The sequence below is a fragment of the Branchiostoma lanceolatum genome, chromosome 8 (genome assembly GCF_035083965.1).
Source record: "Branchiostoma lanceolatum isolate klBraLanc5 chromosome 8, klBraLanc5.hap2, whole genome shotgun sequence".
NCBI classification, from domain to species: domain Eukaryota; kingdom Metazoa; phylum Chordata; class Leptocardii; order Amphioxiformes; family Branchiostomatidae; genus Branchiostoma; species Branchiostoma lanceolatum.
Genome location: NC_089729.1, coordinates 5,167,508 through 5,189,922, shown reverse-complemented (window position 1 = coordinate 5,189,922; position 22,415 = coordinate 5,167,508). Strand labels below are relative to the sequence as shown.

The window sequence follows — 22,415 nt, the reverse complement described above, 5'->3', positions numbered from 1 at the left end:
CTTTGTTAAAGCAAAGCAAGTGCTCCTGATTCTTCCGAATACGTGCCATGTGCGTTTGCGGGAAATATCTGAAATCCGTATACGTAGCATATTTTCTGAAGGCGTTCCGGACTCCGAAATTGAACAGAATCAATTGTCCGGAAATAAGATGGAAATGACAATTCATAGCAGAGGTGGATTGTGGGCCACTTAGATTTCCGGACGTGTTCGTACGTATCACGATCAGGATACGGTTGGTACAATAATATCTTATGCCTCTAGGAGGAGCTTTTTTGCCTCTATGCATATCAATCAAATCAATCAGCAAAAAATATACAATTTTGGGTTTTTGGTAGTTTTTAAAATCTTAGAAAATATTACAAGAGTGTATTATGCTAAACTTGAAAATTGAAATACAACATATACCTGCAATATTCAAATATTGCTACTGCATGATGTGAATTCATTGGTAATGCTTGTATACGTGTCTACAAGCATGTAGCCTGCCCTAGAAATATATAACGGCACCCTTCCAGCACAGTTCTGTGTTAATACCGGCTTGCCTGTCTTAAAGATTGAACATTGTGCCAAGAAACGCTCGGTATGTGAACATCCGGGCCACCAGATGGACCCTAGCATGCCTGATTTCTGATTGGTCCGTTTGTATAGTAGTGTATGTCTACCACGCATGCCTGGAATGTGAGCGCGGAACTTAACGGTTAGAGGAAACCGGGGTGTGCCGATGCTCGGTATCTGCCGGAGTTCAAGTCCTCATATTCTCGATATGATCTGACGGATTACACCGTAAGATTCTTCTTTTCTGAACTGGGATGACGAGAAATGACCTGCATGAACTCGGGAGTCAGGACCGAAGTGGATGGAGCGAGGACGGGGTCAGGATGCAAATTGACCTCAGACGATGGACAAGCATGGACAAGCCGAGAACACGGTAACTTCGAATTCCATTATCCACTGTTTGGTGACGTGTTAAACTAATACCTACATCAGAAATTAGTTATTTCTCCCTAGTGTGTCAATTTGAAGCTAGGAGAGTTTCACAGACATTGTTTTTAAGCTCCAAGTTTTGTGCAACACAACAGGCCACCCACAGGCAGGCTTCGAATTCCTATCTGCCCGTAACAGAAAACATGTGTGCCACGTGATAAGGCAGGTATACGGAAATATCAGTGATCATTATTTTCCCGGATACTATATATGGTCATTTCTTTACTCCGAATACGTGTTTCTTTCTGTGTACGGAGATATCTGGGGTTGAAATACAACAGAAATCCATGCTGTAACGTGAATACAGAAAAGTACCTGACAAAATGATTAGAATATTCCGAATATACTGATACTCAGCCCTAGGCAAATGCAGTACACCTGATTCTTCCGTATACGTGTCATGTACCTTTACGTATACGAAGTTTATTTATGTGGTTCTTTCTACTTGCCCTCATATCCGGAAATACCAGTATGCCGTATATGTAACATATTCGTTCACTGTACGGGAAGGGCAGATTTCCAGGCAAATCTGAAGGTTACACATGTCGCGTATCTGGACCGTTTCCAAACAGGAATTTCGACACAGCATTTTCTGAAATATTTCGACACATCATTTGCTTGCCCGGAAAATTATCTTAGAATATTTGTTGTCCGTTAATATTACATTTTTTCTGATGGTATTCCGAAATCCATGGGTAGGCGTTCCTATCACCGAACACCTTTTTTCATATTCAAAGTTTAACGGATTCTCTGAGGTTGAAATATTCCAGCAATGCATGCGTACTGTCCATAAATAAGTCAGTTGTACTTGTGTTTTATCCATATGTCCCTTGTTTTTTCAGTGGTTCTTTACTCAATTGATCGCAAAGTTTATCGATTTTGTGTTTCACGAGCAGTCGACCAAAAGAAAAAGTTAGAGTTAGCAGGTTTTGGGAGGGTTGAAACACTCACTTTTACATCTTTTTCTTGGCCTGACTTTGTTCCCTTTACCTTTTGCTATAGTTATTTGATTTGATACCCTTCACTGTGTGATTTTTTTAGAAGGAGGGTGCTTATTTCAGGTAGTAGATCTAGCTCCGTCTCTACATTTAACTTATTCTAGTCGCGATTATTTTTCAGCATCTTCCGCTGAGTATATCGGGGTTTATAAAGACAGTTCCAGTGCAGCAACACCTATGCAGCGAATCAACCGGTGTGACTTCCGCACCCCCAATTTGGAATATAGATATGTCTGTTAGTTACACCGGTATGTTTGAGAATCAGTACTATTTGTATGAGAACCTTCCTTTACGTGTCACGGATATCATGTTAGACCTGGTGCCTAACGAAGTTAATAATTCCGTACCGTACTACTGTTGCGGGTGTGCCACACCCAGAACGAGTAGAATGATACGAAAACACATTGTAAATGTTCATATATATACTACGTATACATCCCTTTACAGAATTTGTATGATTCATACTCTGATGTAATTATAAAAGTTACAGAAGAAGCTATAATTGTTATAAGATCACTTTGCGTACATTCTATATTCATTGAATCTACGGAGTAAGAGATTGGTATGATTCCTTTTCAATTTGAACTCATTCAGAATATTGACCTCATATGTACGTACATGTATGTATTATATCATTTATTTGTGTATTGACCTTACTTGTATATATTCTTAACTTTTACCTTGATTCCCAGGTCTTATAACAGCAATGTTGTGTACATGTATTGAGCTGTGCAGTAAGTTATAGATCTATTTCTGCTGTTGAATATCTGCCGAAACCAAAATTTATGTGCCCAACTTGAACCATGAAACAGTCCAGAAATGTTGTATATAGGAGTTAAACAATTACAGAGTTTGTTATTTAAGTATTCTTGTTACTGTTCTTTTCTTTGTCATGTATATATGTTCTATTCATATATGATTTCAGGAGCGCAATAACTCCAAATGCCTCCTGGTTACATCGCGGACGCAGAACTGCCTGAAATGTAGCATGTTCGGTGTTACAGACGTGCCGCATTTCAGGGTAATATTCGGAAACTAAACTGTAGCATATCTGAGTCCGGATACGCCGAGTGGAAATTTGTTCCCGTTTCCAATCATAGATATTTATCCGTACACACTGGCTGTCCGTCGTAAAACAACTCCGTATACGTTGCGGAAAACTCGGAATAGTAGGGTAATATTCGGAAACTAAAGTGTTGAATATCCGAATTCGGATACGCCGAGTGCAAATTTGTTCCCGTTTCCAATCATACAAATTTATCCGTATATACAGGCTGTCCGTAGCAGAAAAAATCCGTATGTGCTACCGGAAACTCGGTATTTTCGGACAATATTCAGGAAATAAAACGTTGCATATCCCGGACTGGATACGCCGAGTGCAATTTTGTTCCCGTTTCCAATCATACAAATTTATCCGTATATACAGGCTTTCCGTAGCAGAAAAAATCCGTATGTGCTACCGGAAACTCGGTATTTTCGGAAAATATTCAGGAAATAAAACGTTGCATATCCCGGACTGGATACGCCGAGTGCAATTTTGTTCCCGTTTCCAATCATAGAAATTTATCCGTATATACAGGCTGTCCGTAGCAGAAAAAATCCGTATGTGCTACCGGAAACTCGGTATTTTCGGAAAATATTCATGAAATAAAACGTTGCATATCCCGGACTGGATACGCCGAGTGCAATTTTGTTCCCGTTTCCAATCATAGATATTTCTCCGTATACATAGCATATCTATATCAGGAAATTTCTTGATATTGTCGGAAACGTGATGATTTCTGGAATTTTCATAGTATTGAAACGCCCGGAAATGACCCCCTTTCGCGCAGTGCAAGTAAAGCAAAATCAAAACAGACGATACAATACATCTTATTCCAACAATATTTTATTTTGTCGTATTCACAGTTGAAATTCATTCATATATCACTTTACTTTTTACGTTAACCGTTGAAAACTTGCAGTTGTAGCTGCCAGCTAGTTCTGTAGTTGTTTTCTTTGCTTGTTCTTTCTTTTCTCAAAATAGCAAGTTTTCACTAGGCTTGCGTAAAATGGCTTCGAGCCCTTTTTTATTTATTTTTATCCAAAACATTTCCAACTCCTTTTGAAGACAAAATTGGACTAACAAGACACAAACGAACAGTGTTTTGCAAGTCATATCTAAATACAGTACATAATGATAATACACAGACAAAATAATCTGTTAATATCCAATGATCCACACTCTTTGTCTTTTATTTAAAATTATTTATCCATATATCATACGCGTTCTGTTGTTTGACCTTGGTGGCCTTAAGTCTGGATTTCTTTCTCCCGCGACGGCACGCTTTCCTCGGCTTGGCGGGAAAACTCCAGTCCAAGTTGGACGGCTTTTTGGCACGGTTGCTAGGGTAACTGCTATGGCTTTTCTTCCCGCCTTTTGTTGTGTCCGTGAGGAAGGACCAAGTCTCGCGGGTGCTCGGTCGGCTGTCGGAGAATTCTTCGTGACTGTCGTGCGAATAGATATCGCTAGAGGCGCCTCTGACTTGCTCACGGTGTGAGCCGTCCACCGAAGACGACAAGCCAGACGATGTACGAGGTCTCGCCGTGTGTTGTCCGTCCGTCCACCCGAAGTGTATTCGGCTCTTCTCGAGCTTTTGCCGAAGATGGGCGACGTCTGCCGAAAAGGGCCGAGCGGGCTCGTAATATCCATTACATTTCGAGTTTTGGAGCTTGTTTGGAGCCTGGGTTTGGCAAGGTGGGCTGTCCTTATTTGCCCTTCTGTCCCGTGACGTCATTGTCGTCACTTTTGCTTTGCCATGTCTAGATGAGTTAGGTGCAGTGTCCTTATTTGTTTGTAAGGATTTCTTTCTTTCTTGAGGCGACACAATGGAAGACAAGTCCATCTTAGAAGACGACAACCTACCGATTGTTCTAGGTTCATCATTCAATAGCCGTTTTGCTTGTGGCTGAAGCTCAAGAGATTTAATCTCTTCAAAATCCTGAGAACTTTGTGTATTTGTTACTTTCTTGTGCACCGTAGTTGTCGGTCTCGAGAGTAGGGATCGTCTTTCTCTATTTTGGTATCTTTTTCTTATAGACGTCACAGGTTCCGAACTTGGCCGAAGTTTCAAGTCATTCAAAGATGAGTTTGGAGTTTCGGGTCTCGTTGGTAAAGATTGTGTCCTTGGCTTTCTCGTTGGAGTCTCCTCGACACCGGTGGTCTTGTCTTGGGCCTCGTCTTCTTTTTCTTCTTTTTCTTCTCCCTCCTTCGTTTCTTCCTCGCCCTCTTCTTCCTCCTCATCCTCTTCGACGTGCCCGCGTTCGTAGCGGCGGCGCATGCGCGCTGCGTTCCGCATCAGCTCGGACTGCAGTGTGGATCGGTTCCGGAAGGAGCGCTCTCCGACCCAGGACCCGTACAGCATGATGCGCCTGGGCTCGGGGGCGGCCTCCTGACGCTCCCGAGCGGACGACTCCAGGACATCGGCGCTGCTTCCCGTACTCCTGTAAAGGTATCAACGGTGAAGGAAATGACATAAGAAAAGGTGCTTTGAGAAATTCCACTTCTACATAGTAACTGCTATACCATTGCAGAATTTCACTTCAGAGGTCTTTCAAAATTGCATTGGCATACAGCAAGCGATATCAGAATTTGATATGAAAACACAGACGAACATACATAGACACACACACACGAACACATTCACACATACCACACATATGCACATACACACACTCATGCACACACACGCGCGCGCACATACACACGCACACACTCACATTTATACAGATAACATTGAATGCAGTATGTTCCTAGTCTCTACCAGACTAACTACGCCAGGGTTTCACTTGCAGGCTAAATGTGATCTTTACTGTGGACTGACTCTACTGGCTAATTATTCCGTTTTCTGCCGAATTCTACGATTCATGCACCCGTAAGAGGGCCTAGTGGAGGCTAGTATTTTCCAGTCTTCTAAGATCCGCCCCTACCTCTTAGTCTGCCGCAGCGCCCCTTTTAACATCCTGATCTCCTTGTTGATGCCGCAGACCGAGCTGCCGGCCTGCGTGTCCAGGTGGTGAACCTGAAAAGAGCAGGCAGGGAAATCGTTGAAGAGATTCATCAGTCACGTGTAAGAACAGTTAGATCAAAGAGGCAGTCCACATCCAGTTGGAACGTGCTGGGATGAACCGTACCAAAGGTTGGGAGCTGCCCAAGTCCTACTTACCGGGCCCTGTTCCGCAAGGAGGCGGGGGAGGCAGGACGATCTTCACAAGTCTCGTCCTAGTCTCGTGTTCTCGTGAGACTAGGTCATTCCGTGATCAAGATGTACAGTAGACATCGAAAATTTGGAGGTGCGTATCTCGTTACCTTTTCTAAGTCACTGATTGATGAATATTCTTGTAACAGACAGGGAAATGTCAGCAAAAAGTCCTCTTGGGTACAATGTAGGGTTACAGCTGGCTAAAATAGGGCACCTCTTTTGCAGGAGTTTGGTGGCCAGAAAAGGTCGAATTGGCCACAGAAACTAGAAGAAAGTGCCGAAGAAACGCTTCGCTTTCTCTCGCAAAATACGAAGATTTGAAAAAAAAATAAGCACACACAAAAAATCAATCATCTATTCCACGTAAGTTTACTTCTCTGCGTGCGAAGTTTTGAAGGTATTTAAATTGGAGTACTATTCAGTTTCAATCACAATTTTTCTCCCATGTCTTCTTCCAATCACTCTATAGACTAGGTAGGAATAGAAAGGCCGGGTAAGGGAGTTACTGAAAAAGGAATGCAATTTATAAGCTTAAGGGTACGGAGTAGGAATATCATACTAACCTGCAGGTCCAGTATGATCTGTTCCCGCTGGTTGAGTCTGTAGGCCCGCTGCATGTTGTCTGTCCGCTCCAGGTCATACGATGATACCTGCCGAGCTGACGTCACCATGCCTAACGGATCCTCCTGGCGTTTCACCGGCACTAGGCGATAAGAACCTCCATCCACAGGCACATCCGAGGGCGAGTCAGGCCCCCATCGCTGGTCTGGGTGACTGAAAATGAAAGAAAACTTGTAAGGAAGGTGTCAGACAGCAACAAAATGGCCTGCACGACGAGACTGCGAGTATTAAGCAAGAGAGGATTTTCGGCTGCAATACAACTGATGCCCTTTCAATCACTGTGCAAATTCTAGGCATCGGTTGATGTTCGATCTCAGGTCACCGAGCCCCGATCAATGTAACAGGGTGAAACATATGCTTGTCTCTCTGGCGAGTTTGGAACTCGACTATCTTCTGGTTTATGAACAAATAAGGCCGGATGTTGTCGACATTGTGATGCCGGCTTTAGGGACTTTCAGGTCGGAAAAATACAGGAGACCTCGGAAAGCAATGACTCTCATTTCGTGTACCCCTTCAGAGCGGTAAAAAATCTCGGAGTTCCACACTTATTTTTCCTCATCGCTTGCCTTGCTGTCTTGGCTTGCACAATGTACCGTAGCTATTTCCCTAACCAGTCCAGATCAGTTTTCTTACCTTGTGAAATCCACACGCACGAGCTCGAGCTTGTAAGAAAGCATTTTTAAGCACCGCGTCTCTGCCACAATGTGTTGAGGCCAGACTCGCATCGGTTGAATGTGTTTTTGTAACTTGTTTTGCACCACTTTCTGTCACTCGCGATGAAGACAAAGAACCTAGAACTTCCGCGAGTTGTTACCTGACCTTGTGTACTCCCGTTCATAATGGACAGAAGTATGAGAAACATGGGGCCTAATGCCAAATTCATTACCAACGGTTTGTACCTTTCATAAAGGCTTGGCACTGATTAACTCGTCTGTTTTTACCCGGAGGTATGAAAGGAATGGGGAACTTGTTCGAGGTCGTCGGAAACGTTGAACTCAACTTGAACTTTGCAGGCAACTTTCTCATCTACGTGATGCGGTAGCTGGTTCTTCGCTTGCAAAGATCAGTCGGAAGGTTATCGTTTTGGGCAGGCAGGGTATGAAAAAGAGCTAAACCTTCATTCCTATAGGTTAAGACTGGTTTAGACCGTACTGAACCAGAGAGCGTTCTACCCTCATTCGTATGTATGCAAAGTTGCGCAGTCACACTTCCCTAGGCCCTGTACGTCGTTGTCGTTGTGCGATTAACTTCCCGTAGAATGTTTATATATGACAAAACCAACCGTCGACAAGGAAATGCGGCAACACCTTTCGTCACACGACAGCTAAATTCTTACGACGCACTTACGACTGTCCCAAGACTGTCCTCAATTCGGTGTCGTAAAGCAATCAAAAGACGAATCTGACAGGGCCCCAGGCCTTCCACCCTTGCCCTTCAATCCTTTTTAACTAATTTCAAACAGAACAGAACTCATTTCCTCAAGTTTTACATGATAGTATCACTGTATATATTCCACCACAATTGCTAACGGTAGGTTATATGACCAAAAAGTTTACCGACGTAAATCGGGTATCTCACAAGACTGCACACCGGTTTGTGCACACCATAGAAATGCCTGGTGCAGTTACAAGAAGGAACTTAAAAGAACGAATGTCTAAAATACAAACATAAGTGAAACTAGCGTTTTCAAGACACTCCAAAGGGTCTCAATAAAGGTCCTTGTTCACGTTAAGGAACTCACCTTTCTTAATCCTGCGCCCAACACGATCAACCGCGCTCGCAAGACGTTTGAAAGCTACTTGTATAAAGAACGTAGTGTACCTTCTTGCAATCTGTAGCTTAAGACGACCAAAGACGTTCTAGAAAAGCTTGTTCAAACAAGGTGGCACGGCCTCTTGAAATCTGCATCTTAAGACGACCTAAGACGCTTAGGACACTTCACTCTGGAGCCTTCTGTACGGATTACTATTTGTAAGACTCGCACACACACACACGCACGCACGCACACACACACACACACACAAACACACACACACACACACACACACACACACACACACACACACACCATGGGTTGTATAACCGACACCTTTCTCACAAAACACGCTTGCAATACGTTAGGAAGGAACCTGTATAAAGAACGTATTTTACCTCCTCTAAAGTCCTTAAGACGACTCAAGATTTCTGCAAGATGTTCCCGAAAAGCCTGTTTAAATAATGTGGCACGGTCTCTTGAAATCTGCACCTAAGAAGTTTACAACACTTCACAGGTAAACCTTCTGCACAGATTACTGCGTGTAAGACTCGCACACACACACCGTGAACTGAAGGTAACGTTATCACAAACACACACACGCACCCGGCCGGCGTTCCCTGGACACGGGACACGGGTAGCCTTTAATCAGGCTTCGTAGGCTTGACTCTCTTCTTGGCTTATCATGTGCTGATTTTTGTTTGCATGGCTATCTCAGTCTCGTCAAGCATGAGACCTTCGGATTTACGTCCCATCCGAGAGGACGTCCCTAATCGAAGCTATGTGGGGTCGTGTGGCGTAACGGCAGGGTGTTCGACTCAGAACCAAGAGGTTCCGAGTTCGAATCCCCCTGACGCCACCGATGTTGTGCCCTTGGGAAAGGCACTTTACACGGCTTTCCTCTCTTCACCCAGGTGTATAGACATAAAAATGGGTATGTTGTTATCTGTACGTGCACTGTTAATATAAGTTATAAAAACTTGAGTGCAGTGCCACGTCGTCCTTGTCTGTAAAAAACCGAAGTAAATATCGAAAAGCTAGATCCTCGTTTTCACTCACATGAGTAGAGACAGGAAATAGGGCACACCATTGGGCCTGGCAGGGATTCGAACCAAGAATTCTAAGTCAACAATCCTAGATATCCCCAAGACCGCATTGCCACTCGATTGTATTGTTTTCTGATTGTATATCAATTTTATTAATGCTACCGGGTCTCTTACAGCCGTCCAGCCCCTAGCGACCAGAAAATTAATGTACAAACAGAAGACAGCACATGCAAAGCCAAAAAACTGCCCAGCCTAAGAAGCCTGGCATGGAGGCTAAGAAGTGGCGAGCCCGTTTCAAGTACTGCTCGGTATCAGAGACTTAATCCTATTCTGTGTGCCATTCAGATGCACCGGACGGTGGGGAAGTTTCAATGAGGGTGGCGATCACCCGAGAAGTCATTGATACCGTAATTTTTGTTTTCTGTATCTGCCCGTGTCCTCGTCCTTTTGTGCGCCGTATATTGTGTATGGTCGCCTTTGTACAGAAATATGCGATGGAATTGTTTGGACGACTTTTGTATCGACGCTGCTAATGCGAGCAGGCTTGTTGTTAGAGCTAACTGGAGAGACCTCTCTTTAGAAATCGTGGTAAGAAACCCGCCGGTCCGTCTGCGAAGGAAATGCGGCATGAAGATACAAGTAGTTGAGGTGCGCTCACATTCGTGTTATGGGTTTGTTTTGGTTATGGTTGATTACTTGATTTTCATCGAGGGTATATCAGAACCGACCAATGACCAACGATGTTGTGCCCTTGGGAAAGGCACTTTACCCGGCCTATCTCACTAGGTATAAAAATGGGTTAATGTTCTATGTAAGTGACACCGTTAAAATAAGTTATAAAAACTGGAGTACAGTACTCGTCCTTGTCTGTCCAAAAGCAAAATGAAAAAAAAAAACACCGACAAGGATTTACGGCAATATTTTCCCATCACACGACAAATGAATTTTGTAAATGCAACAGAAATGTCCCGAATTCACTGTCCTAAACTTGCTTGTATAGTACGGTATAAAACCCAGGGCTTGTCCACGTGTTCATTGTAAGGAATGGTAATATAGAATTAAATGTACAGTACCTTGACTTCATTTCGAACGAACCCTCTCCCCACAGTACTTACTACAAAGACAATCTTAAAATGCCATGCAGCAAGCAGTTCAGTGTAAACTTAATGTCACTAATCTGTACTATGTGCCGTTACCCTTACCTGCAATAATGTGTGACTTTTCCTAACGTTCAGAAATAATCTTCAGCACGATTTTGACCCTTTGGTTAAGGTCGAGCACAGAATACTTGAATCGCTGAGAACGTTGTGGCGCCAACAAGGACAGGTTGAAGCAAACGTGTTTGCAAAGTTAGGCGACAAAGTTTGCGAAGGACAGAGACATGTTTGTAGCAAAAAAGTGACAAGTTTGCAAAGGCTGTAATCGCTAAGCACACTAAACTTGCAACAGGCAATGGCGACATTTTTGCACTGAACACTTCAAAGTTACAAGAGTCACAAAAACCAATCATGGACTCACCTTAGAGACAAAACTGTTTTGTTTGGTAATGGACTTAAACCTACCTTCGCAACGCAAGAGTTTTAGCACGAGTGCCACCAAAGGTGACAAAAATACTAACGGAAGAATGGAAATTACAAGAAAAAAAAAACAGACAGCTTCTTTTGCGATGTTTGAAGAATTCGTTAGTAAAAGACTCAACAGAACAGTTCAACAAGTTGTACGTGCGAATGTTGGTCCACACACGAAGAATGATATGCTACCGTTCCAGCTGTACATATAGAGCACGGGAAGTGATATTAATCTTCAAATAAAGGAGTCTAATATATGGATTAAGTCGAACGCTTGTACGTACGTGTGGTGAGCGTGGTTTTGACGGAAACTCGCAGGAATCAAACTTTAGTGTCACGTTTTTAGGCCCCTGACACACAGCAGGCAAATCAATCGACCGGTGACTCCAAGTGACATTTTTTGGCAGTAGTGCACCCGGTGTTTATTCGGTCATCGCGCGATTTTAGGGGGTCAGTCAACGTTCGCAGGTCAATGAGCCCCGTTCAATGTGATAGGGTAGATTTTCAGGCGAGAAATACACACGGATTCGGCGACCTTCCTGCGATCAACGAATAAGGCAGAAGCTCGTCGACTGTGTGACATGGTCATAACCAGTGCTTGGGCCGAACACATTTATTATTTTTTGGTGTGAAATACAGAAACAAGATACATATACGGTGGTGCCGTGCTCAAGCATACAGCTTATGTTAGAGGTACCACTGACAAAAATACAAGACATAAACACGGGAACGGTATCGCCATTATAAATAATTACAACGGAGGTAATATAAGTAAAACAATAATGCTAACAAATGGACAGTAATTAGCATTAGAGGACAGTAACGTAGTATTAGATTACTTGTTGAACGGATCCATCTCGTCAGGTTTCATACAAACTAATGTGACGCCGTGTTTGGCCCAGAACCCTGAGGTCCAGGGTTCGAATCCCCTGACGTTGTGTTATCAATGTCGTGCCCTTGGGAATGCACTTTATACGGCTTTCCTCATCCCACCCAGGTGCAAAATGGGTGCTTGACTTCGGTTGGGGAGGTTAAATGCAGTAGAAGGAGAGATTTGGGCTCTGCCTTCCAATACCGTGTCCTATATACAGTGGGTAACAAGGCTAGGCTATGGGACTACAGGTACTTTTTTTACTAACTAATGCCCCTCGTCCTTCTCCGATAAGGGTGATTAATTCGCGAGGTAAACAGTGCCCTTAACGATCACTCCGCAATCTTTCTCATTAAGCTCTGGTATCTCTAACAAATTGGACAACCGCAACTTAACAAGGCATGTGATTACACAACCTTATCTATGGTTACCGGTTCACCACGGCTCCCATGGCACTCCAACCGACACTTAGATGTGACAGGTCATGGGATATAGGTAACCTCCATCACCATTTATCCGCCGGGTTAACGTATATCCGTCAGTTTGGAAAACTGTGTATTTGTAGAGATCTCTAATGCAACACCCCCAAGGTATGCACACTGTAGATATACAGGAGTGCATTGTACTGAGCTAGGAGGGACATTACATTATCAGCTGTTTTATGAGTTGTAATGTCCGTGCTCCAATTCAGCCCCATGTGCTGCTATTGTCGCGACATGTAAATGTGAATTAATCAATAAATAAACCATTACTACTACTGTACTACATTGAAGGTCTCCTGAAACACATGTTCTACTATCTTTAACAAATGTAACCAGACAAGACATTAAATAACCCCCTGTCTCTCAGCAGTCGATCTTGTACATTACGCATGCGCAGTCAAACTAGTATTTAACTTAAGGGCCCTGTCGCACAGATCGTACGGCCGTCGTACTGATCGCAGACTGAGGACACTCTTTGGATAGACGTGCGTTTGTCGTTCAAAAGTCAGTGGTCTTGTTACGGTAAAGGCTGCAGCTGTCTTAGAAATTCTACGACATCAAAATCGTACGACAACCTAATATACTACACGACGAATGTCACCGCGCCGAAAGGCAAGGGTCTCAGACGACAAACGTTTCCGTTGCAAGACAGATGAATTTTGCTCGATGTTCAAACGACCGTCCTAAAATATGTCACATTTGCTGTCATTAACCTGTCGCACAATGTTTGTGACAGGGACTGTCCTCATTGCTACTTGAAAGATTGCATTCAAAAGAAAGTAGACAAAAGCAAATTCGTTAACGAGCGGTCGTGTTGACCAGCTAGCCTGAACAGACGGCTAACCCGTTCTGCTCCAGAAAGGAACGTCAACATCATGGTGGTGTATCCATGTAACAAGTCAGAGCGGTGACTATTGTTATCTTTGTTTGCCCTTTGTCCTAATGTCAGTTCCTGAGTCGAGCCATTGCATGCATGATTTCAAGTGCAAGTAACATCAATGGCAGGATTGTATTGAGCGAGAGTCAATTACCTGAAACGAGTATTGTTGGAGTAGCCCCTGTGACATACATATGCCTGAAAAAAAGGAATATTCCGAAGAGGCGATTAGTTGATCCCCAAACAGAGATACGGTGTGTGTAGTTTGCCTAGATTTTGTTCGTATTTCAGGTAGTTTCATGTTCTTTATTAGTCGACACAGTAGGGATTAAGAGACAAAACAACGCAAACAGAAAAGTACCATCCAAAAAAGACAATAGATAGAGAGAAAATCGAAACATCCCACTACTTAGTTGTGCCGGTTTGTCGACCAGTAGAAAACGACTTATTGTACAATGGCATCTAATGGTCGCGATCACAGAAAACGTACAACTGAAAAGACGACCCAAAAACGATCCAAACGACAACTTGGAGACCGTGAGTTGCTGTGCACGGAGCAATTAAAGTTGCTATGGCCGGACAAGTCCCGAAGAGCCTAACAACGGTCATGTTAACTTTACTGAGTACTTGTCTCCGGAAACAGTCAAGTTCGTGTTCAAACAAGTCCGCCCTGCGCTGCGGTCAGCCTCTGACAAACCGACAATGTACAACGGTGTAGTTACCTGGCGCCTGGTTACATATACCGTCGGCTAGGGGTAAAGGTAAGGGCATTCCCATAGGCTTTTATAGGCCGTAGGGTCAGTGGATTGTTATCCATTGTGTCTAAGGCACGGTATTGGAAGGCGGATCCCAACCTCTTCTCCTTCCACCGCACAACCGAAGGTTAGCGGAGGTGACACTTACAATTCTCTGATTTATGTCGGTCCTTCTTTAACCTGCCGACGAGCTATAAAATCACAAGCACGGCCCGGCAAGTTCATACTTACCACATCATTTCTAAAGTCAGATGTTTGTTGTGCTACAAACCTTCGATATAGTGTATAAAACAGGACACTGGTTTCCCACATTGTTGGCAGCCGACGAGCCATAAAACAGTAAAACCTCCCAGCAAGTTCATATTTTCATTACCGTTTCTAAGCAACCGAGTCTAGCGGTATCCTAAACTTTCTATAGGCCACTTGGAGGTTAGAGTTGTAGCCATAACATAACATGGGCGAGGACAAATAAGTGGTCATAAAGTAAAGGAAGGAACGAACGCACAGGCTTTTTCAAACAATGATATAACCATGCATGGCAAGTTCATTTTCTTAACCGCTGCAAAGGAATTTCCAGTTTGAAGGTATCAGAAACCTGTTTTATAAGTATTCCAGGCCGGCGCTATCGCTAAGACTTAGCGTTTAGGATAAGTAAATTGTTAAGAAGCAGCACGAACACAATAGCTTACCTTAGCGACCGAGCGGCGTCTTTTAAAGACTCAATGAAACACTTGAGAAAACGTCTTGCCGTGACGCGGCGGTCAGTTTAAGACGCTCAGCCGTTTCTTCGGACACGTAGACGGCACCTGGACTCGCCTTTGTCAGGTGAAAATCTCCGGTTAAGACTCGAGCACACAGCTCTATCGGTATGTAATATCTCGGTTAGCGCATGTCCAGAGCGTTGCCCAGGCGCTACGGACTTTGTTCCCGACTCACACACTGACAGCCATTCAACCCGCTGAATGGCAGCGAGAAATAAAGTGAGCTAATAGCACAAATCAAGGACCAGCGCGAACAAAAAAGGCAGGGCATAGGTGTGTTGTCCAAAGCCCGGTCGGACGCTGACAATCCGCGTGTTTGGGAAGAGTTGTTTGCTCGGTCGTAATTGATAAAGGAACAGCCACAGTGGATTTTTTCGGCCCCTAAGCCCCTCGATTAAGTTCGGTGGAAAGTTATTGCGCCGAGGGCGATTAGAGTGTGGGAGAACTTGGCAACTGAATCCGTCAGGTAACGAAAATAACGCCGGTAGACCATTTTGTGGGAAGGGGAGTGGCGTGGATGCTATTATGTGTAATGACTACAAATCTTATTACCTTCGCCGAGAAGTTCATGTTTTGCACAGCGTTCGTGTGTGTGTGTGTGTGTGTGTCCTTCCTTCCTTCTGTAAACACGATAACTCGAGAATGCTTGGATGGATTGTCTTTATACTTTGTATGTGGGTAGGTCTTGTTAAGACCTCGAATGGATTAGATTTTGGGCCCCCTCGCGGCTTGCTATGGCACTGCAGTGGAACTTTCGGGCTTGATATCTCGTGTTCCAGACATGCGATATATGGTCATGAGTTTTAGTGGTACGGATAGTTATTGGTCGTAGTTCAAACGACTTTCATTGAAAAAGAAGCGTATTCAATTTTACAATCTTTGTGTGTTTTGTAGTACTTTTACATCATAGATCACACGTCTGATTTTGAACTTGAACCTGATGACTGTTCATCATAATTAGCAGTTCATAAGTAGCGGTCTCCATCCAGTGGAGAGGGGCCTAAATCTTGAAAAGCCCCTGTCATACAGGCGACTATGCCTTCCGACTTTCTCCAGACAAAGGTTGGGAGTTAAGCCCCAGTGTCATACAAAACCGACCATTGCCTCCCGACCCTCTCCAGTCGTGAGCGAGGTCATCTGTGGTTGGGAGTTGGTCAGCAGGGTTGCCTACACAATGTACTACTTATCAAACGTCATTTGCGCAGGCCGACTATGCATTTTGAAAAGCCAAAGTCAGGAAAGTCAAATTCTGCTTGGATAGGATAAGAGGAGCGAACTGGAATTATCATGTGCACGTGGATGGATGCCAGTCTTCTCCTAACCCAGCGCCGAATTCGACTTTAGCCACTCAACGCTCCCGTGCAGCGGGTCATGGAAAGGGGACCTGACTCATTATCAAAAGGAGGCCAACGATGTTTAACCGGTCAGGCTTAGAGGACAAGTGTAAACTGAGTTGGCCAACATCGGATCACGGTTCACAAAAACTGTCAAGACCTACAAACTGATTGGACACTACAAATGTATAACATGTCGGTCTAGTCTTTTAAGACATTGAGTCACACCTTAAGAACCCATCAAACCACTTGATAAGAATACACACAGACAGAGAAAGGCACCAATACACACAAACAGGCACGCACACACGCACACACACACAATGTACGCACAGAAAGACAGACACACAGACACAGACAGGGCCTTTTGTACAGACAAGTTAGATCTCTTCTGAACATGTCATAAATGCCAGTAAGACTTCTTATATTGGTCCATGTCAAATATATAGGGTACAAATCGTGCAAGGCATATATATGAAAAACACACAGTTTTAGTGTGTATATGCTACAGCACACATTCTGAGTTATATACAATCATACCAGAATTATTCACATCCAGGATTTCTTTATAAAGTTATAGGCACTTGTCATATGATATGTAACATTAGTCAAACTAATGTTCAATTTAAAGGTATGTTAAAGTATAACATTATATCTCATGGTTACATTTACATCAATATGGGACATTTGCCGATATATACAATTCAAATCAGACTTCACAACATGAATAAATTGTTTAAAAATCAGATACAGTATATGATAATAATCTTTCTAACATTCCTGCTTATTTGACTGTTCTTACTAACATAAAAAGTTGGAGAATCGTACAATAGTTGTTCTGTTAGTGTATGTAGACGTTTGTTATTGCACACATCGTACGTTCTGGCACTTCCACTGTCTTGTAGTAAACAGTTAAAACAGACTTGCGGATGCTTTCAACAGAAATGTTTTCAACAGAAAACAACGGTTTTGATGTGTTATATAAAAGTACATTATCTTGATTATGCCAATCAAGTCATAAAAATGCACAATGTTTTTAAGAGCGGAAATACAGGAATAATGGCATGTCTTGACATATGGGTTTTAAAAATTGCATATATAGGTAGTGTTAGCTTTTCCATAGTTATGAATGATAAATGTACAATCAGAAATTTCATATTTACTTCCCTTCTTTACAAATGACAACAATTTGCAAAATTTCGTGTGAGTTTCCCTAAAACTGTACAAAGTAGATTCATCTTGCATAAATGTTAAAATTCTCCTTTTATAGATAGAGTAGATTTATAAAATTTTTGCACAGAAGTTAAAAATGTACATCTCTTCATTCTTAGTTTCGAGTTTTTACAGTTTTAGAATCTAATAAAATATCAAACTTTCTCATCGAAGCATGACAAGACAAAATGCAGAGAATAGATATACCACTACTGACAATTATCTTTTAAAGGCAATTTTGAGCAAAATTTAGGGGTCAAGACTTACATGAAACTATATTTTTTTTGTTCGCACATATTCTGAGAGCTTCATTTGCATTTTGTTATGGCACAGACTAACATCGCCCTCTAGCATATTTCAATGGCACTGCAGGTTGACTGGAAGTAAACTTCCACAGAACATGCAAATATTGCTCTTCAAACCACCAGCTTTCCTGAGATGCACCAACATGCTGAAAGGGATGCTTCATTTCACTTTCTGAGGAAATATTATTTCTTGACATACAGATTTTTAAAATTGCCTCTATATATGGGTAGTTTTTCCATAATTACCAATGATAAATGTACAATTAGAAATTTCATCACTGTTCTTTACAAATGATAACAATTTGCAAAATTTGGTCTTAGTTTTTGAAGAACAACACAATCGTTGGGAAATTTCAAAATCAATGTTTTGGAGCAAAAGTCTTGCTGCCACACAAACTTCGTTTTTGAAATAATGCTTCTGTTTTCTTCTCAACAATTGATTTTGGCACAAGACAGGATATCAAATTTGATCCATTGACCAAAGAGGTTTGAAGTTTGATTTGAAACTTCCTCGCTTCGACTAATCACTGCAGTCCTTTTCAGTAATCCTGTGTGGCACTCCGACGTTCTCATGCTGTTGCCTAGCAGCCATTGCCATGGCGAACGCGTCCTTTCCCCCCTGGTCAGGTGACTTTGCCGGGGAGGCTGCCTGGTTGGCGGGCGTTGCTCCCGACGACATTGGTCGCTGCGGACTTCCTGACGTCCGGTTGGGATTCTGGGATCCATCTTTCTTAGGAGAGGCATCTTGGAGCATCTTCAGAAGGAACTGCTTGTCTTTCCCTTCCTGCAGTACGGACAAAAGTACATGCATTTTATACATCTGTGAATAATTTTATCAGGTTGGAAAATCACTGGATCATAAGGCTCTTTTTTTTTACATCTAATGTATCGTTAGCAGCTACACCTAGTGGGGTTTCGGTGGCTGTCTGTCATCATCCTCAGGGCAATACTCACTGGCAATATTCCACACTGCATCTAAGTTGCTGCTAACAATGCGGTCCCAAACGTATTGTCATGTATGCGGTCCTAAACATATTGTCACATATATTGGGACCGCATTGTTACAGTGGAATATTACCAGTCAGTATTGTCCCGAGGAAGGTGACAGAGGGTCTCTGAAACATCAGTTGTTGGTTGTGAATAAAGAACATTTCTATCCAGGAAAAAGTACACTTTTTATGACCTGTTGCAATGACTGCTGACTGCTATTGGTGCCAAATCTACTGTAGAAAATTAGTTGTGTTCTAACAGAACCTTACCTCTGAGATCTGGTGTTTGAGACGTTCCACGAGGATCTTGTGACTGGATGACAGCTTTGCATAGTAGTACACCAACAGGCTACAGCAGTAGGAAATAGCAGTTACTAGATAATTGCAAATGTCTGTCAATCTGAAGCTTCAATGATATGGACCCCTAAGTTATGAAACACCAGCAAGAGTGTTTGAAGCTTTTGCCTGCATTGTTGATCATTCAGCCCTACTGTATAACGTTGGGTAACCTAAATTCGGGATTTTTCCGATAATGGTTGACTGAAATCAATCTAGCAGAACAATAAACCATCCTTTTTTTCTATTATTCTGTCAGTATCATGTACTATCTTTGCACTAATCATATATATGGTAGATTTTGTCTCTAGTCGTGCTGACACCATAATATTTCAACTTAAAACTACCGTCCGCCGCAAGCACAATTACGGTGCTGTCGGACAGGGGGGCACATTAATTCGGGAGAGAAGATTCGTCTTGAATATCTTACCGCTAATCACATTTTATACAGCAGCTATTCGTTCCATCCTTGGCTTGAGGAGAGTGCTATGGATATAGACGTGTCCAAGTAAAAAAAATACACGAAAAAACGGCCGTACCGCAAACATCAGGCCTTCGGGAATAACCCGTGTGTTGAGTCGGTAGAACGTCACTCAAAGTTCACCCCCACCGTCATGGAAATTTGTACATTATTCAACGGGGCCTTAGCTGGATGCCGTAGAAATTGTAATACTATTATGTCCATGTGTTTCTGCTTGTGCTAAGAGCAAACTTTGAGGAAAATATCGCCATCAGTCCACTATCACACACAACATTAAGACAAAAAAGTATTCCTCGCCAACGTTTGTCGTCTGCTGAATAGCAGGATTCTGGGTAACGAATATGGCGGCGGGAAATTCACCGTAGAGCCGTAGCCATTGATTGCAGCAAAAAAGAGGCGTTTTGATAATTAATCACACTTAGAGTCCAGTTGTAGGTTAGCAAAAGAGTTTCTAATAAGTTGTATTGTAAATAATTGTGTTGAGCAGGAAGCGGATGTGACATTTGTCTTATAAACCAGCGAACAACTATGTAGAATAATGCTCCCACGAAGCCCTCAGACTGTGACAATAAGGGACGGAGAGTTTTTGACGTAGCCAACTTCTAATGCATGCTTATCGAAGCTTTTCAGACAGTGTTCTGAATACGTTAGTCTGTCAAGTTTCCATTTCTAGCGGTATTACTGATGTTGCATCTAGCAAATATCCCTAAAATACCCCGTTTTCGAAAAATCCCGACTTTAAGTACCCCACGAATTTATGTTACCCAACGTTATAAGAATAAGACAATGAAGAGCTCAAATTCAGTATGTTTCTAAGAAAGGTGCAAAACTGTACAAAATCTAATGTAAAAGATGAAGTAGACAGTTTTTTAAACTCAATCAGTGCATAGACAAAAGGAGTGTACAAATTAGTCAAGTCTTAAGTTTTAGACCAACTCTTACTATAAGTGAAAAATTCAACTAGTTTTAAACACAAAGAGTTACGTCTCACTGAATTTGAAAAAAATCTAGTCTTTAGACTGGAAACTGGTTCAACTTTTCCATAATGATATAATTTCCAACACAGATGAATAAGTCAACACAGATGAACTTTCATGCCAAGCAAAGCCTCACCATAAGATGCACAAGACAAAGGCCCTGCAGTACCCCGAGCCGATGACGTCCACTACCGTTTTGATCCACCTCAGGTTGGGCAGACCCTGCCATGTATCCAGCAGGTTCAGCACACTCTGGTAGCTGTTAGCCAGGCCCCTGGAGATGCACATTGTGAACGGTTATCATAATAATAATGGTTTATTGGTCAGAAATTACCCATGCAATGGCAGCCAGTGCTGAATTGCTGCAGGGTTTACAATCATATAATACAGAACAGATACATATTTGCTCCACACTTGCACTTTGTGGAACTGTCGCAAGGGTCTGGGCGGCTGCCATTCGGCGCCAGCAGGTGACCTCAATACGACCTTCCCCAACCGAAGTCAGGTACCCATTCACACCTGGGTGGAGTGAGGAAAGTCGTGTTAAGTGCCTTTCCCAAGGGCATAACATTGGGGCATATCGGGGTTTTGAACCTGGGACCTCTCGGTTCTGGGCAAAACTCTACCGATTGCGCCACACGATGCCACATCAACAGTAGACTTAACCATTGCCCTGCGGGAAGCCTAATATATATATAGGCTCTCTCTCTCTGTATGTATACAGAGCCTGTGTAGAGTCAGAGTAGTGCACTGTGAAGAGTCAGTGTAGTGTACTGTGACATTTGACAATAAATGAATACAGAGCCTGTATGTGGGTCCTGTATATGTACAGGTTGGGGGTATTTTTCAGCTGAATGCATCACACCGCAGTGAAACGCACCGAAAGTGGAAGTATCTATGCCACCGCAGTGAAGAAAAAGTCAAGGGAAAATGACCTGATTAAGAAATCAATCTAGTGAAATAGATAGCATAAAAAACATCAGCAGGACACATTTTATATCATGCGGGAGATTGTACAAAGCATAGCATACCTGAATGGTCCACAGTCATCGGAGGGCTTGATTCTGAAACCACATTTAAAAATACAGGTTTAGCTCCGTGTACTGTCTTTATTGTCTATCAATAGCACACTGAAAAAATGGAAAGTCAGAATAAAAACAAAATGAGATAAAACAACAGAATTTACAGTTAAGTGCATGATTATGCAAGACGTCACAATAATTTTGCCTGCATTATGATGTAACAGCTGTAATAAAAAACAACATCCATTAACATTAATCTGCCAGGTGACATAAATCCACCACTTTGAAAAACTGTGTGTTTGAGAGATCTCTAGTGCAGCACCCCACAGATATACAAGAATAGAGAATATTGGAAGCTGAACTTTGTACATGCTTCTTCCTTAGAGTAAGAAATATGATGATTATGAAGATATATAGGAGTTCATTATACTGGGGGACGTTGCATTGGAGATCTGTCTCTTTAGAATGCATTTTTTTCAGGATGGCATATATGTATCCTGGTGGATAAAGGTTAACAGACGGAGGTTACCAGGGATTAATAAAATGAAACCCGATCTGATGGAGAGGAGATCATCTTGACTTACGCGAAGATGCTGTAACCTACGGCGACCAGCGCGATGAAGAAGGTGAGGAGGAGGATGCAGAGGAAGATGGTGGTGGCCTGCGCCGCTCGCCACGCCTTACTGGACGCACGGCAGTTCATCACCACACTGATCTGTACAAAACAAACGGGGGAAGATGTTCAAATCTGAAACTGTCACCTTTCCATGATGATGCAGAAACATTCGAGGAGATTTAATTT

At 42.7% G+C, this 22,415-nt stretch overlaps 3 protein-coding genes across 6 annotated transcripts in view; 1 reads left to right on the top strand and 2 right to left on the bottom strand.

The window, feature by feature from the left end:
• The window catches only part of LOC136440108 (transmembrane channel-like protein 7), a 382,010-nt gene that overhangs the window by 292,746 nt on the left and 66,849 nt on the right, over window positions 1–22,415 (top strand). The gene's annotated exons all lie outside the window — the stretch shown is intronic.
• Window positions 3,853–15,097, bottom strand: LOC136440178 (uncharacterized protein DDB_G0283697-like). Of its 2 annotated transcripts, none has more exons than XM_066436055.1 (4): window positions 14,886–15,097; window positions 6,787–6,997; window positions 5,952–6,043; window positions 3,853–5,465 (listed from the first exon to the last, which is right to left on the bottom strand). In XM_066436055.1, exons 2-4 carry the CDS (start codon window positions 6,892–6,894, stop codon window positions 4,217–4,219), a joined length of 1,449 nt encoding a protein of 482 aa, XP_066292152.1. In that variant the 5' UTR covers window positions 6,895–6,997; window positions 14,886–15,097; the 3' UTR covers window positions 3,853–4,216. The 2 variants fall into 2 exon arrangements, with proteins under 2 accessions (XP_066292152.1, XP_066292151.1); XM_066436054.1 differs by lacking the exon at window positions 14,886–15,097 and adding an exon at window positions 7,478–8,268.
• Window positions 16,695–22,415, bottom strand: part of LOC136440107 (transmembrane channel-like protein 5) — a 28,089-nt gene continuing 22,368 nt past the window's right edge. For all 3 annotated transcript variants that reach the window (XM_066435925.1, XM_066435927.1, XM_066435926.1), the window contains 5 exons: window positions 22,198–22,328; window positions 21,623–21,655; window positions 20,728–20,865; window positions 19,068–19,146; window positions 16,695–18,592 (listed from right to left, as the gene is read on the bottom strand). In XM_066435925.1, the coding sequence (XP_066292022.1) occupies window positions 18,329–18,592; window positions 19,068–19,146; window positions 20,728–20,865; window positions 21,623–21,655; window positions 22,198–22,328 (645 nt within the window). In that variant the 3' untranslated portion in view covers window positions 16,695–18,328. The remainder of the gene's footprint in view (window positions 18,593–19,067; window positions 19,147–20,727; window positions 20,866–21,622; window positions 21,656–22,197; window positions 22,329–22,415) is intronic.

What these genes read in the sequence shown, in the direction of transcription:
- LOC136440178 (XM_066436054.1), bottom strand. Translation starts at nt 7,569, where the DNA reads ATGCGAGTCTGGCCTCAACACATTGTGGCAGAGACGCGGTGCTTAAAA. An exon ending in AGATCATACTGGACCTGCAG is followed by an intron (nt 6,044 to 6,786) that starts GTTAGTATGATA and finishes TGCTCTTTTCAG; the next exon opens with GTTCACCACCTGGACACGCA. An exon ending in GCGCTGCGGCAGACTAAGAG is followed by an intron (nt 5,466 to 5,951) that starts GTAGGGGCGGAT and finishes ATACCTTTACAG; the next exon opens with GAGTACGGGAAGCAGCGCCG.